General features: G+C 33.5%; 1 protein-coding gene across 6 annotated transcripts in view; it reads right to left on the bottom strand.

Annotated features, from left to right (window-relative positions):
• LRRIQ1 (leucine rich repeats and IQ motif containing 1) overlaps window positions 1-18,108 on the bottom strand; it is a 197,776-nt gene that overhangs the window by 128,538 nt on the left and 51,130 nt on the right. For all 6 annotated transcript variants that reach the window (XM_029204164.1, XM_029204163.1, XM_029204165.1 and 3 more), the window contains 2 exons: window positions 13,607-13,680; window positions 10,208-10,301 (listed from right to left, as the gene is read on the bottom strand). In XM_029204164.1, the coding sequence (XP_029059997.1) occupies window positions 10,208-10,301; window positions 13,607-13,680 (168 nt within the window). The remainder of the gene's footprint in view (window positions 1-10,207; window positions 10,302-13,606; window positions 13,681-18,108) is intronic.

The following is an 18,108-nucleotide window of genomic DNA, read 5'->3' as shown; positions in this document are numbered from 1 at the left end:
AGAGACTCTTGGTATGTTCAGTAAATACTCTGTAAAATGAGAATGATAATTACAGAACCTAGCTCAGCTGCTGTGAAATGAAGGAATATATATAGGTACTTAGCCCACTCTCTGACACACTGTAAGCATAAGTACTTGATTTCTTACTTCTTTCCAATGGTATTCCCACTATACCCACTTTACTTGAATAGACTGGCCTTCTAACAGAGCCTAACTTCATCTTTCACATTCCCTCCTTTTTTGGATATTTCCTCCATCAGAGGTGCTTTCTTTTCTTTTAATTTGGTTTTCCTTTTTTTTTTTAATTTAATTTTATTTATTTAGTTTTTGGCCACGTCGTGCAGCATGTGGGATTTAGTTTCCCAACAAGGGATTGAACCCGTGCCCCCTGCATTGAGAGAGCAGAGTCTTAACCACTGGACCACCAGGGAAGTCCCTGATTTTCAGTCTTACCAAACTTTTGAGGTTTAACTCAAAGTTTGCCTCTTCAGCGCAGGCAGTTTTCCCTGGTCACATTAAATTAAGATAATATTTCCAAATTTCTAAAGCATATCTCTTGCCTACAATAATCATCTGACACTTACATTTTATTAGGTACTAAAATCTAATAGTTAAGAGCACAGATTCTGGAGCTAGACTGCATGGATTTGAATCCTGGGTCTTTGATTTGCTAGCTGTGTGAAACTGGGTAGGTTACTTAGCCTTTTGGGAACTCAGTTTTCTTAAGTATACAATGGGGACACTAGGTTGCTATTTCATCAGGCATATTGTGAGGATTAAATGAGAATGATGAGAACGATGTTGGGCACAAAGTCAATGCTGTTTCAGTGTTTGTTACCATTAGTTTTCATGGTTATCATTTTTGCATACATTTTCTATCCCTAACAAGATTATAAAAATGACTTGAAATCATGGGTTACATTGAATTTCCCTTATAATGTCTAACATGTTAGGACACTGGTTGCACATAGCAGGCATACACTAAATACTTGGTGATTGAATAAGAACCCATATATAGTCTGGTAGGCCTAGTAATAGAAAATAATAGATTTTTGTGTGCTTACCGTGCTCTAGGAATTGTTATCAACAAGATATGTGCATTATCCCATTCAAATCTAATGGCTATACCATAAGATAGGTACCATTTTTATCCTCATTTTACTAATGAAGATTCAGAGACACAGAAAAGTTAAGTTACTTGCCCAGGATCACAAAATCACAAAACACGGGGCAGGAGGAAGATGTCCTTGTTTAAAAACACAATGATTTCCAAACTTTAGTGCACACTGAATCACACAAAGGGCTTGATAAAACACAGATTACTGGGAATCATCTGCTAGCTTCTGATTCAGTGGATCTGAACAGTGTTCAAGATTTTGCATTTCTAACAGGTTTCCAAGTGATGACGAAGCTGCTGGTCTGGGGGATACACCTTTAAGAACCACTGCACTGGGTTATACTCTTTCCTTCATGCTATACAGCTTAAATTGCACTTAGAAACAGATGTTTCTAAACTAGAAGTTGACAGGTTCTGTTCTAAAACATGTGGAAACATAGCAGGTTTCCCTAAAAAACACTGTAACATTAGAAATTTATGTGGAAACTGAGCTTTAAAGAAAAAAGAAAGAAAAATAGATTTTCTGGCAAAAAGATAATAACTCCTCTGTGATACTCATCAATGAGTAGCAAATCACACAGGTGTTTGACTTGGTGTAAAAATGCTACTGTTTTCTTAACTAAACATCAATTAACAAATTCAAGAAACCAATACATCTAGAAAGAGAATGTCACAGGTTTGCAGTGACCTTAGACAAGGGAGGGAACAGCGACTACTCCCTAGACTCTCTTATCTTTTTCTACAGGTAGATTAAGTCAGGTAAAGGAATTTTAAACATAATCAGATCATTGGTTCTTCTGTAAGATACCTTATATTCCTCTGAAGTACTCAGAAAAACAAGGATCTTCCTGGCTATGGCCACACCTCACAGGGAAACCAAATCAGGGGAAAGAGTCAACTGCTTCTGCCCTAGGACTGGATGTCACAACAACCTTTTCTTCAGTTATTCATTTCTCCCTGTCTATATTGTATTCATAAATTATTTTTACTACCTGGTCAAACTGATAAGACTTGCTGACTTAATCCAAACTTAAGATCCTGAAATAGATTTTCCTACCTGAATTTTAGTAAATGGTTGCCTTTCCCTACACTTAGCATGTTGCCAAACACACCTTGCAAAATTAGGCTACAAGCCCTGTCCATTTTGGCTTGTTCTGCCTTGATGTATCTATGACCTGATATGATACAAATGTCAAATGTACAATAAATCATATTAAACCATCTAACAAATGCATGCTGCTGGACATAAAAAGAGATAAGAGTTCAGGCCATAAACATCACCAGTACTAGAAAATTCCAAAGTGGATACATGCAAATTTTTCAGTGTACTGTGATTTAATTCACCTAGACCTGGTAAATGAGTCTGAGGATGTGTGAGAGAAAAATCACTTAAAGCCAAGGGAAAGAACAAGTGGGAAGCAAAAGGCAGAAAAATTACAGGAACTCACATGAGGATGGGAATAATTCTCATCAGCCAAAGTTGAAAGGATACATATAAGAGACATTGGGCAGAATGCTCAGAAAGTTGGTACCATAGTAGTGGGGCTAAATTAGCACTAGTCTGAAGATTTCTTTGAGACTTCCCTAACAGAGCTTAAAAGGAAGTTTTGAAAGTATCTCACTAATTCCAAGTAATGTAGCTGCTGCACGTGAGAAGCAAAATATATGTTATTTAAAGAAAAAAAAAACAAAATTAAGAAATCAACAAGTATAAAATTTTAAATGTCCAGACTACAACCAAAATTGACTGGGCATGCAAGAAGTAGGAAAATATGACCCAGAATCATAAAAAAAAACAATAAAAATGGACCTCAAAATGATAGAGATGATGAAATTAACAGACAAGGGTGTTAAAACAGCTATTATAATATTATCCATATGTTCAAGGTGATTCAGGAAAATATGACCATGATTAGGAGAAAAATTGTAAATGTTAAAAAATAAAGGAAACGTCTCGAAATGAAAATCATATCTGATCTGAACTGAAAAACAGTCTAGATGGGATTAAACAGCAGAGGAGCTATACAGGAAGAAAATATCAGAGAATTTGAAGACATAGCAATAACCAGTAAGACTGAAATACAGGCAGAAAAAAAGTATAATAAATATAAGAACAGAGCAATAGAGACTTCTGGGATATACCAAGTGGTCTAATACTGATGAAGTTAGAGTCCTAGTAGGATAAGATAGAACAAAATATTTGAAAATTACTAGCCAACAATTTTCAAAATTTTATGGAAACTATAAATTCACTGTATCTGAGAGGTTCAGTAAATCCTAAACATGGATGGACCTAGAGATTATCATATTAAGTGAAGTAAGTCAGACAGAGAAAGACAAATATCACATGATATCACTTATATGTGGAATAAAAAAACGATACAAATGAACTTATTTACAACACAGAAATAGACTCACAGACATAGAAGACAAACTTATGGTTCCCAAAGAAGAAAGACAAGGAGGAGGTATAAATGAGGAGTTTGGGATAAATAGGTACACACTACTATGTATAAAGTAGATAAACATTAAGGACTTACTGTATAAGAAAGGGAACTATATTCAATAACTTGTAATAACCCATAATAGAAAAACATCTGAATACTCACACTCACACATAACTGAATCATTCTGCTGTACACCTGCAACTAACACAACATGGTAAATCAACTATACATTAAATAAAAAAAACTTAAGCCAATAAAAAACAAAAAATCCTAAGCAGAGTAAATTTATATAAAAGTAACCAAATCACATTATAATCAAATTGCTGAAGACCACTGATGAAGAGAAAATCTTAAAAGTACTCAGAGACAGAGGAATGAAAACATGAATGTTCATAGACTTCTCATCAGAAACAGTGAGAGTAGTAAGACAGTGGAGAGACATTTTTAACAATTGGAAGAGGGGACTGACCACCCAGGGGCATAAGGTAATTTTTCAAAGTGATAAAAATATTCAATAACTTGATTGTGGTGGTTTTTACACAATATTCATACTCATAAACTGATACTCAAAATTGATAAATTTTATTATATGTAAATTACTTCAAAAAATGTGATTATACAAAAGATGAAGCTTAACTTGAGGAAAATGGTGTTAGCGTAATTTCAGAGTTTCAGATTAGAGAATTTTTTTAAAAAGAAAATTCATTAAAAAAAAAATCACAGAGCAGAAGCAAGAAGAATTACAATCCTGCAGCCTGTGGAACAAAAACCAGATTCACAGAAAGACAGACAAGACGAAAAGGCAGAGGGCTATATACCAGATGAAGGAACAAGATAAAACCCCAGAAAAACAAATAAATGAAGTGAAGATAAGCAACTTTCTAGAAAAAGAATTCAGAATAATGAGAGTAAAGATGATCCAGGAACTCAGAAAAAGAATGGAGGCAAAAATCGAGAAGATGCAAGAATGTTTAACAAAGACCTAGAAGATTTAAAGAACAAACAAACAGAGATGAACAATAAAATAACTGAAATAAAAACTACACTAGAAGGAATCAATAGCAGAATAACTGAGGCAGAAGAACGGATAAGTGACCTGGAAGACAGAATGGCGGAATTCACTGCTGCAGAAGAAAATAAAGAGAAAAGAATGAAAAGAAATGAAGACAGCCTAAGAGACCTCTGGGACAACATTAAACGCAACAACATTCGCATTATACGGGTCCCAGAAGGAGAAGAGGGAGAGAAAGGACCTGAGAAAATATTAGAAGAGATTATAGTCGAAAACTTCCCTAACATGGGAAAGGAAATAGCTACCCAGTCAAGGAAGTGCAGAGAGTCCCATACAGGATAAACCCATGGAGAAACACTCCAAGACACATAGTAATCAAATTGGCAAAAATTAAAGAAAAAGAAAAATTATTTAAAGTAGCAAGGGAAAAACGACAAATAACATACAAGGGAACTCCCAAAAGGTTAACAGCTGATTTCTCAGCAGAAACTCTACAAGCCAGAAGGGAGTGGCATGATATATCTAAAGTGATGAAAGGGAAGAACCTACCACCAAGATTACTCTACCCGGCAAGGATCTCATTCAGATACGATAGAGAAATCAAAAGTTTTACAGACAAGCAAAAGCTAAGAGAATTCAGCGCCACCAAACCAGCTCTACAGCAAATGCTAAAGGAACTCCTCTAAGGGGGAAACACAAGAGAAGAAAAGGACCTACGGAAACAAACTCAAAACAATAAAGAAAATGGTCATAGGAACATACATATTGATAATTACCTTAAACGGGAATGGATTAAATGCTCCAACCAAAAGACACACACTTGCTGAATGGATACAAAAACAAGACCCATCTATATGCTGTCTACAAGAGACCCACTTCAGACCTAGGGACACATACAGACTGACAGTGAGGGGATGGAAAAAGATATTCCATGCAAATGGAAATCAAAAGAAAGCTGGAGTAGCAATACTCATGTCAGATAAAATAGATGTTAAAATAAAGAATGTTAAAAGAGACAAGGAAGGACACTACATAATGATTAAGGGATCAATCCAAGAAGAAGCTATAACAATTACAAATATATATGCACCCAACATAGGAGCACCTCAATACATAAGGCAACTGCTAACAGCTATAAAAGAGGAAATCAACAGTAACACAATAATAATGGGGGATTTTAACACCTGAATTACACCAATGGGGAGATCATCCAAACAGAAAATTAATAAGGGAACAAAAGCTTTAAATGATACAATAGATAAGACAGATTTAATTGATATTTAGAGGACATTCCATCCAAAAACAGCAGATTACACTTTCTTCTCAAGTGTGCACGGAACATTCTCCAGGATAGATCACATCTTGGGTCACAAATCAAGCCTCAGTACATTTAAGAAAACTGAAATCATATCAAGTATCTTTTCTGATCACAACACTATGAGAATAGAAATCAACTGCAGGGAAAAAAAAGTAAAAAACACATGGAGGCTAAACAATACATTACTAAATAACCAAGAGATCACTAAAGAAATCAAAGCGGAAATTTAAAAATACCTAGAGACAAATGACAAGGAAAACACGATGATCCAAAACATATGGGATGAGGCAAAAGCAATTCTAAGAGGGAAGTTTATGGCAATACAATCCTACCTCAAGAAACAACAAACATCTCAAATAAACAACCTAACCTTACACCTAAAGGAACGAGAGAAAGAAGAACAAACAAAACGCAAAGTTAGTAGAAGGAAAGAAATCATAAAGATCAGAGCAGAAATAAATGAAATAGAAACAAAGAAGACAATAGCAAAAATCAATAAAACTAAATGCTGGTTCTTTGAGAAGATAAACAAAATTGATAAACCATTAGCCAGATTCATCAAGAAAAAGAGGGAGAGGACTCAAACCAATAAAATTAGAAATGAAGAAGGAGAAGTTACAACAGGTACCGCAGAAATACAAAGCATCCTAAGAGACTACTACAAGTTACTCTATGCTAATAAAATGGACAACCTGGAAGAAATGGACAAATTCGTAGAAAGGTATAACCTTCCAAGACTGAACCAGGAAGAAATAGAAAATATGAACAGACCAATCACAAGTAATGAAATTGAAACTGTGATGAAAAATCTTCCAACAAACAAAAGTCCAGGACCACATGGCTTCACAGGTGAATTCTATCAAACATTTAGAGAAGAGCTAACACCCATCCTTCTCAAACTCTTCCAAAAAACTGCAGAGGAAGGAACACTCCCAAACTCATTCTATGAGGCCACCATCACCCTGATACCAAAACCAGACAAAGATACTACATAAAAGAAAATTACAGACCAATATCACTGATGAATATACATGTAAAAATGTAAAAAAAAAAAAATCCAACAACACATTAGAAGGGCCATACAACATGATCAAGTGGGATTTATCTCAGGGATGCAAGGATTCTTCAGTATACACAAATCAATCAATGTGATACACCATATTAACAAATTGAAGAATAAAAACCATATGATCATCTCAATAGATGCAGAAAAAGCTTTTGACAAAATTCAACACCCATTTATGATAAAAACTCTCCAGAAAGTGGGCATAGAGGGAACCTACCTCAACATAATAAAGGCCATATACAACAAACCCACAGCAAACATCATTCTCAATGGTGAAAAACTGAAAGCATTTCCTCTAAGATCAGGAAAAAGACAAGGATTTTCACTCTCACCACTATAATTCAACATAGTTTTGGAAGTCCTAGCCATGGCAATCAAAGAAGAGAAAGAAATAAAAGGAATACAAACTGGAAAAGAAGAAGTAAAACTGTCAGTCTTTGCAGACGACATGATACTATATATAGAGAATCCTAACGATGCCACCAGAAAACCACTAGAGCTAATCAATGAATTTGGTAAAGTAGCAGGATACAAAATTAATGCACAGAAATCTCTTGCGTTCCTACATACTAATGACGAAAAATCTGAAAGAGAAATTAAGGAAACACTCCCATTTACTGTTGCAACAAAAAGAAATAAAATACCTAGGAATAAACCTACTTAGGGAGACAAAAGACCTGTATGCAGAAAACTATAAGACACTGATGAAAGAAATTATAGATGATACAAACAGATGGAGACATATACCATGTTCTTGGATTGGAAGAATCAATATTGTGAAAATGACTGACTCCACTACCCTAAGCAATCTACAGATTCAATGCAATCCCTACCAAATTACCAATGGCATTTTTTACAGAATTAGAACAAAAAATCTTAAAATTTATATGGAGACACAAAAGGCCCCGAAGAGCCAAAGCGGTCTTGAGGGAAAAAAAAAGGAGCTGGAGGAATCAGACTCCCTGACTTCAGACTATACTACAAAGCTACAGTAATCGAGACAATATGGTACTGGCACAAAAACAGAAATATAGATCAATGGAATAGCATAGAAAGCCCAGATATAAACCCACGTACCTATGGTCAGCTAATCTATGACAAAGAAGGCAAGGATATACAATGGAGAAAAGACAGTCTCTTCAATAAGTGGTGCTGGGAAAAATGGACAGCTACATGGAAAAGAATAGAATTAGAACACTCCCTAACACCATACACAAAAATAAACTCAAAATGGATTATAGACCTAAATGTAAGACCGGACACTATTAAACTCTTACAGGAAAACACAGGAAGAACACTCTTTGACATAAATCACAGCAAGATCTTTTTTGATCCACCTCCTAGATTAATGGAAATAAAAACAAAAATAAACAAATGGGACTTAATGAAACTTAAAAGCTTTTGCACAGCAAAGGAAACCATAAACAAGACAAAAAGACAACCCTCAGAATGGGAGAAAATATTTGCAAACGAATCAACAGACAAAGGATTAATCTCCAAGATATATAAACAGCTCAAGCAGGTTGATATTAAAAAAGCAAACAACCCAATCCAAAAATGGGCAGAAGACCTAAATAGACATTTCTCCAAAGAAGACATACAGATGGCCAAGAAGCACATGAAAAGCTGCTCAACATCACTAATTATTAGAGAAATGCAAACCAAAACTGCAATGAGGAATCACCTCACACCAGTTTGAATGGGGATCATCAGAAAATCTACAAACAACAAATGCTGGAGAGGGTGTGGAGAAAAGGAACCCTCTTGCACTGTTGTGGGAATGGAAATTGATACAGCCACTATGGAGAACAGTATGGAGGTTCCTTAAAAAACTAAAAATAGAATTACCATATGACCCAGCGATCCCACTACTGGGCATATACCCAGAGAAAACTGTAATTCAAAAAGATGCACCCCTATGTTCATTGCAGCACTATTTACAATAGCCAGGACATGGAAACAACCTAAATGCCCATCGAAAGATGAATGGATAAAGAAGATGTGGTACATATATACGATGGAGTATTACTCAGCCATAAAAAGGAATGAAACTGAGTCATTTGTAGAGACGTGGATGGATCTAGAGACTGTCATACAGAGTGAAGTAAGTCAAAAGAGAAAAACAAGTATCGTATATCAACGCATATATGTGGAACCTAGAAAAATGGTACAGATGAACTGGTCTGCAGGGCAGAAATGGAGACACAGATGCAGAGAACAAACGTATGGACACCAAGCGGGGGAAGTGGCGGGGGGGACAGGGGTGGTGGTGGGATGAATTGGGAGATTGGGATTAACATGTATACACTGATGTGTATAAAATTGATGACTAATAAGAACCTGCTGTAGAAAAAAAAAATTAAAAGAAAAATACAATCAAGGGACTTCCCTGGTGGCTCAGTGGGTAAGAATCCACCTGCTAATGCAAGGGACACGGGTTCGATCCTTGGTCCGGGAAGATCCCACATGCCATGGAGCAACTAAGCCCATGCACCACAACTACTGAGCCCATGCACCACAACTACTGAATCCCGCGCACCTAGAGCCCATGCTCCGCAACAAGAGAAACCACTGCAAGGAGAAGCCCGCGCACTGCAACAAAGAGTAGTCCCTGCTTGCCTCAACTAAAGAAAGCCCACATGCAGCAATGAAGACCCAATGCAGCCAAAAATAAATAAAATTAAAATTTTTTTAAAAAAAATCACAAAATTTTTTTTTCTTTTACATCTAGGTACTGCAATATTCAAAATAGAGGCATGAATTCATATATACTTATAATGCATACTTTAACAGACACCAACTTTCTCTGTTAAGAAAATAAAACAAAATCAAATGGCTGCTGAGCCTGCATGTCCGGAGCCTGTGCTCCACAATGGGAGAGGCCACAACAGTGAGAGGCCCGCGTACCACAAAAAAAAAAAAAAAAAAAAAAAGTAATTCCCAGCAAATGTCTTTTCTATAAACACAAAACCTAAGTTGACATCATACTAAAAGTGTCACATAATCCATGGTATGGATCAAAATTGTCATTTCAAATTTGCATTAGTTCATACATGTACAAAAATGATTTTAGGTAGAAGATATTTTTTAAAGGATTTTTACAAAACTGTTTTGTTTTGAATATCTTTTAAATTATTTTTTATTAACTTTTCCCAAGTAATTAGTATACACAGAACAATTTTCATGGAACTGTGTTCTCTGCAACTATAATAAAGTATGTACATAGGGTGCAACATTGTTTCTTTACCTCCAGTTTATTTCTTGAAGAAGTGGGTTTCCAGTGAGAGACAATTCATGGAGAGAAAAGCATGCATCAAACCACCTTAGGGCACTTGTAAGATCTATAGAAAATAAACAACAAAAATTATTATGAAAGTTATCACAGATAAAGAAAAATAATCATAAATCAATGACCATTTTATTTATGGGTTAGCTATTAAAGAAACGCAACAAAAAATATTTATTTTGCAGAATATGATATGCTTTTAAAAGGAGACCATATTAAGAACATAGACTCTGCTATCAAAATACATATTTCTACCATTTAGCCACTGTGTGAATTTATGCAAATCATACAACTGCTTGATGATTCAGGTTCATCTCTATCTCATAGGGTGAGGATTAAATGAGATAATGTATGTAAAGGGCTTAGAGCAGTTTGCCCCAGATTGCAAACACAAAATCTAAAAAAGTAAAATCAAAAGTAATAGGATAGTGGTAAAATTGAATGTATGCCTAAACAGAATTATATTTATACTTTCAAAAGTAAAAATAGTAGGTCAATCTAGGATACATTAAGAGTAATTTATACCAGAATTACTCTCCCACAGAAAACAATCATAAAACTGAGCAATAAACATGAAGCACCTGTTTTTAAGCCTCACTCAGAGAAAAGGGAAACACACATGGTGAGCTGACAATCACAATGGTTTTCTGCCTAAATGCATTTTACCTTAGAGCAAGAAAGTAGAAACCAAGCAAAGAGGCTGTTTTGCTGAGTGAGGAGGCAAAGTTTAGATGTGAAGCTGGAATTTATGGTGAAAAGTTCTGAGAAGAAGCTGTGTGTGCATATGCTCCGGGGAGGAAATTGGGGGAAGAAGTCTATGTGAGGATTTGCCGCAGGTCCTTGGAGTGCTAGGAGTTACAGGCAGGGCAACACTCTGAAAAACCTAGCAGAGATAACCTGCTATCAGGCTAACAGCCGAATGATGACATTATAGTTCATGCAGCAGTGAAAGACATTGGAATTTCAGCCCCGTCAGATGGGACTCAACTGAATAGCTCAGAGATTCAGCTAAAATCCAGAAAGAACATGCATTAGGAGTGAAGACAATGCCCTGGGGTAGGGGCACGCACTGAGAGGTGAAAACTAAAATGACTTGTCCTAGGAGGGAATGAAATTAAGTCTGACATCAACAAAATTATCCACCAATACTTTAACTGCCTGCCAGAATTACACTTAATACCCTTTAAAAGGAAGACAACAACAGCCAGACTCAGCAAACTGTACTACGAACAATGTTCAACATATAGTTAAAAATTATTGGACATAAAAAGAAATAGGAAAATATGACATCATTAAGAGAAAATCAGTTAATAGGGACACATCCCAACATAGGCAAAATGTAAATCAATTTTTTGACAAAGACATCAAAGTCATTCAATGATGAAAATAGTTCGTTCAACAAATGTTGCTGGAACAGTTAACTAAATATCCATATTAAAAACTGAACTCATCCTCTACTTCAAACCTTTCATAAAAAATAATTTGAGGTGGATCACAGACCTAAAAGTAAAAACTTAAAGTATAAGACTTCTTTCTTTCTTACAAGAAAGTAAGAAAGCATAGAAAATCATCTCAATCTGGAGGTAGAAAAATATTACAAAGGACACAGAAAGCAAAAACTATTAAAAATAATAAAGTTTCACCAAAATTGAAAACTTCTGCTCATCTAAAGATATCATTAACAAAATTAATAGGTAAAAGAGGGACTGGGAGAAACATCCACAAAACATGTCTGACAAAGAATTTCATCCAGAATATATAAAGAATTTATTGAAATCAATAAAAGGCAAATAAGTAAATTTTTTAAATGGTAAGACACATGAATAGACACAAAAGAATATATAGAAATCATCAATAAATACATGCAAAGAGGTTCAATATCATTATCCATCAGGGAAATGCAAACTAAAACCATAATGAGATAACACAATGAAATACTAAAAACCCTGTAAGAATGGAGCGATTGGAACTCTTACACATCACTAGCGGGGAAATAAAATGTTACAACTATTTGGAAAACAGTTTTAACAGTTTCTTATAAAGTTAAACATGCACCTACTCTATTATCCAGTAATTACACTCTAAACATTTACCCAAGGGAACTGAAAACATGTGTTTACAAAAATATTTGTACAAGAATTTCCACAGGAACTTTGTAATCACAGTAGCCTCAAACAGGAAAAAATTAAAATATCAATAAACAGGATAATGGACAAAGTGTAATATATTTATACAAAGGACTACACTTCAGAAAAAAAAGACTACCTTTACAAACAACTGAACAACTGATGTGGTGGAATGTCACATGAATGCCAAGCAAATACTATTTGATCTCATTAATACAAAGATGTACAACAGTCAAATTTAACCTATGGTGACAAATTTAGAACTGTGATTGTCTCTATGAGGGGACTGGCTGAAAATGGGGATGGGGAAATTTGGGGGGAGGGACTGTTTAACCAAATCAATTCATCATTTTTTAATTTAATAAACTTTTAATGGATGTCTGGTTAGGAGTCAACAACTTACACAAGTTTGTTTACTTATCTTCATTAGGCTATTCATTTCATAGGTAAAAGATATATGAATTTTAAATAAGAATATAATTCTGACATTTTCCCAGGTTTACCAGAAAGATATGGAAGTAATATGATTTTAAAAGTGGAGAGAAATTTTTAATTAAATTATTTCACCACACATTTGAAGGAGTTTAGAATACACAGCACCTCAGTACGCCATTCTGGCATTTTGACTATTTTGAGTTAAAGGCACTTAAAAAAGAGCAGATGCAAGGGCCCTCTGACCTTCCTTCTTTTTCTTCAAAGCAGGAGATTAAATTCCTATGTGAAAGATATTCGACCTATACCAGAAGCAAAGGGACATTCTCATCACAAGGACAGGAAGTCCAGGCCAAGAGATATGTATACAAACAAACCTGTTAAACTAGCCTTTGTTTCCTAGTCACTTTTCCATCCAATTAACTACCTTAGCCCAAGCCCCTCTGCCTCATCACATTTTCACAATTTACTACTCTTTGTCCAGCTCACTATGTAAGTTCAACTCTGATTGCTTCTTGGGGTCTTTATTTTCTTGTGAGAACTCCCATGTACATGTTAAAAAAACAAACAAACAATTATAACTTATATTCTCTTTTTCTGTTTATCTGACTTACATCAGTTTCATTCTCAGGCTTAGCCTGAGAAGGTAGAGGAAATTTTTCCTGCTCTACACCATTTTGTATAGATATGTTATTTGTAAATGCCATTAACTCATCTACCCAAAACAACGCCTTACCATACTTGGGACAGAAACTCAAAAGCCTATTATTTAAAAAACAATTATATATTACTATAAACTTACCAGAAAGACAATTGTTGCTGACATCTAGTTTTTCCAAAGAAACAAAATGAAAAAGTGGTATGATTTCTGTCAAGCTGAAAACCAAAATGAAATTTATAAAAATTTTAAATTGGAATGTTCTTAATATTATTGATGTAATTATATATTTATATAACACAATTATATAATGTTATAGATTATAAATTTGGCAGAAATGTATAACTATATACAATTGCATTTTCACAATAGAATACAATAATATAATCTTTACTAACAATACTTATTAAAAATGCAGTAATTATAAGATTTTAAGTATTTATTCTATAATGAAAGATTTATTTCTAAAGAGAAGTTATCATGGAATTGCTAGTATCAATCATAATTATCATGAAGCTTAATGTGTACTTGGTACTTAAATAAAAATAAATGGGTTTTTTGTTGTTATTGTTTTATCTTTGCATATGGCCAAATTTACACAGAATTCATGCTTTCTAAGTATTTTTTTTTCTGGCTCAAACATTTAACAAACCATTAAGAGGTAAAAACATAAAAAATATGTATTTTTACTTTTTAACAATATAACTTTAATTAGAGTCACTAGTTTTGTTTCTAATTTAAAGAAGGTTTTGCTTACTAGATTAAAAGTATTCTAAATCCTGTAAGTGCACGAGGTTACACTGGGGTTATTTTTAAATTGGAAATATGCATTTAAGGAACACATAATAGAAATTGTTTTCTATTGATAGAATAACTTAAATTTGGCAGAAATATACTAATTTTTAAAATTAATACTCATTATTAAAACAAGCATGTTCAAATTCTAATAATAATAAACTTTTCTACTACTTTTAAAAGTTTCTATCATTTTTGAAGATACAATTGTCATTAAGACCCCATATTCAAACAAGGAACATAAGTGATACTGAAAATACTCACTTTATTGGTAACAAAAGCTATGAAGGGAAAATTAATTTTAGTTTTATTTACATTTCCAACTAAGACAAATTTACACTTACTTTATTACATAATATCACATTACCCCAGCTATTTGGCAATAAAAATTAAGCTAGTTCATCTAAATCTTTAAACAAGATAAAAATTACTTTCTATAAAATATATTCTCATCACAAATACAAAACTAATCTGAACTAATCCCCTCTATAAATGTTGAAGATCCATATATGTTCAAAATATACTTCCACTAAATGAGTATTTCTGGTACAAAAAAGAAAAAAAAAAGTATGCATTAGTTTCCACTTCTACTTTCTTGGTTTTTTTATATTGTCCCTCCAGTTTACCTGGCAGAGATTTTTACATCTTTATTTCTACCAACACCCTGTCATGGTAGGAAAAAAAAGAAGTACTATTATTCTAAGATCAGAAGCTTACAGGATAATACTGTGACTGGAAGCCTCATGGCACAAAGCCAACCCTTGTACTGACATTAACTCCTCTCCTGTATTATCCTGTTCTGCATTAGAAGAGAGACAGAAGATGCTACTGATGATAAAACAGACTAAATAAGGAGTCTGGAAGACCTCTCTGATTGTAGCCAATCCTAAGTACAATATTACTATTTACACTACCTATATAACACTGCTTCTTAAAAACAATTTCCAGGGGAAAAATCCAAGGTAATAGAAGAAAAAGTGATCAAATATTGGCCATTACATTTGCATATACAGTTCATTATTTGTACACACACTCTTTAATAAAAAATTTACTGAAATGTCACATGTACACTGAAAAAGAAACTTAAAACTTTGTCAATACGTAATTAGTGCATTCAAGTCCTAATTTTGTGACATTTCCTATTCACGCATTCTAGATCATTACTATAAGTAAGAAATTTAAGTTATTTAAGTGAAAATACAATTATAATAAATGTATTTATTAAAAGAAAATTCTTATTTCTTTTTTACTGTTAGTATATTTCTAATGCTAAATCTTTACCCTCCTACTAAATGGATTTTGAAAGATTAATAGATAATGAGTTTTTCTTTTTTCAGAATATCTCATGTTTTTAACCAATAAGTTATATGGCAATATTTGGTAACATATAGGTTATATGAAGACATTAACTAAAAATAACCAATAAAATTTTAGAATTAAAAATAAAAATTCCCTTTGCAAAAATAAAGTATTTCTTCAGGTGAAGAAATATTTGGTTTGACCACATATTTTTCATAATATCGAAATTTTGCCTTTTCAGATAACCATGCTTTTAGAATATTGCTCCTTTTTGGAAATTTTAATCAAGAAAACTGGCTATTTATTCACCACTAGGATGGTAGAAACCTAATAGTAGAATCGTTTTTATTTTAACCTCTAGAACTTTTCCCTTTACTGACATTCTGTGTATATTTTTTCTAAGAAAATTCAAACCAGAAAGACAAAGGACATTAGAGAAAACCTAATACCATTTGACCTTGTCACATTAGCCCTGGGCATAAAAAAGATATAAATTTCAAAGACGACAAAAAGCAAAAGATTTGTACAATGAGCAGCCAATGGGTAATAGTTTCCACTTTCTGCTCCTACTTAGAGTCTCACTGGAAGTAGAAAGGCTTATGAAGCTGGAAAGTCTTCCAGTTAGAACTCCGCTGAGAAAAACTTAAAACAGTCACATGTCCTAATGAAAATTTAAAACAGAAGTCAGGATGAAACACGTATTTCAAACAATATGTACTAAGTATCATTCTTTATATGTATTTCATTTGTTGGAAAAAAGCATATGGGCACATAATTTCTTCCTTGTGATGAAAATATTTATTAAAAATTAAAAGAAAAACATACAATTTAAAAGACATACCACACACAAATCCAAATATCACATTTATAAAATTCTCTCAGGTTTTCAAAATGTATTGACATACATTTTCCTTTTGGGTAATCATTAAAATCCCATAAAATAGGTAAGGTAGGTGTTACCACCCCTTTTGCAAGTGAAAAAACTGAGGATCAGGTAGTGAGAAAAGAGTTAATCAGTGTCAACTGACAGATAAGTTGTAGATTCAGAATTCAAACCCAGATCTGTTGACCCTGAGTTTTATCAAACCTAAAATAGTTCTTAAAAAGTCAATGCACATGTAAAAGCTTAACATAAAATGGGTAATTTCTACAGTTAATGATATTAGCTTATGGTGAAAAATCCTAAGTTTGAAGATAATTTTTCACTATGATTTTAGGAAATAATTTCACTACTCTATGTGTGCATTTCTATCAATCACATTTCCCTGGTGTCCTCAGGACTTATTCTTTCATCCTCCTGGAAATGGTAGGAGGTTACTTGTGCAAAGAGCTTTGAGAGACCCATTAAAAATATCTTCAAATATAAGTGACAGTATTATTAAAAATTCAAAATAGCATATATTATATAATAATTTCGCCACTTTTTTATATAGCTAAGTTCAACAAATTGTTATTTTACATCTAAGAGTTTTTTTGAGGGTCAGGGCATATGGTACTCAGTTTTGTATCCCCTAAAATGGCAAACACCACCTCAATATCCAAATGTTATAAAGCTAAACAAACAAAATTATAAATATGGATTATTTGGTTTAAGTATCCCAGTTATTGTTATCAACTCTAAAATTTTTTTAGTAGTCCAGTTTATTATAAAATTATAAAATTCCTGGTCATATCAGATTGATATGAGAAACAAGGAACATCATATTGACAGGGTAAAAGTCTATCAGCTAGTGTTAATTTTAATTTTTCAAAGCAGAATATTTCTTTGATGACATAAATTGTCCAAAAAAATAAAGGCATTATTTCTCAAAAGATGTTCTTGATTTAAATATTTTCTAAATTCTTTAAAAATTATTATGCTTATCAATGTGGCTTGAGATCTAGTTCTATAAAATATACTAGATATGTCAATTACTGAGTGATTTACTTCATATGCCCAAAGCATAGCTGAGTATTTCTATTGAAATTGTACTTCTTACCTAAAAAATACTGTGAAAAGATCCAGTAAGTTTGTGATGGCCCAAATTACTTAAATAGTATTATCTGACAGTGTTGTTCGGGGTAAATATCCTTTTAAAGACAAATCAACTTTCATATTTTAGATGTGATTAAAATAATTTGAGGGAATTTAAAAATACAGATTCAGTTTTTGATCTGTCAAATAGTAGAATAGTTTAATAGGTGGAAGTTAAATCACTTAGGACATATATGCTCAAAGGATGAGCACTATTGTGACAGAGATTGAGAGAAAACTATGTTTGGGAGGGGACAGGTACATATATGTTAACGTTGAGCTGTCTTGTTCACTTGTTTTGCAAGAATTGTATAACTCACAGAAGCAACTTCTTGTTAAAGATAGTTCCTTTCCCCTACTCCTTGTGCCTTTGATGAACAAATTAATCATATTAGGGTGAATAGGTCTCAATGAAATATTAAGCAGAGGGAGACATACACATATTGTGCTCCTGTTTTGGTTTTAGACAGTTATTCTCTGCAAAGATCCAGATGTTTGGTGGTTTTAAATGGATCTTCTGTGGCAGGTACCCATCTCA

Source organism: Monodon monoceros, unplaced genomic scaffold (assembly GCF_005190385.1).
Source record: "Monodon monoceros isolate NGI ecotype Baffin Bay Population unplaced genomic scaffold, NGI_Narwhal_1 Super_Scaffold_6, whole genome shotgun sequence".
NCBI classification, from domain to species: Eukaryota; Metazoa; Chordata; class Mammalia; order Artiodactyla; family Monodontidae; genus Monodon; species Monodon monoceros.
This window is presented reverse-complemented; position numbering and strand designations above follow the sequence as displayed.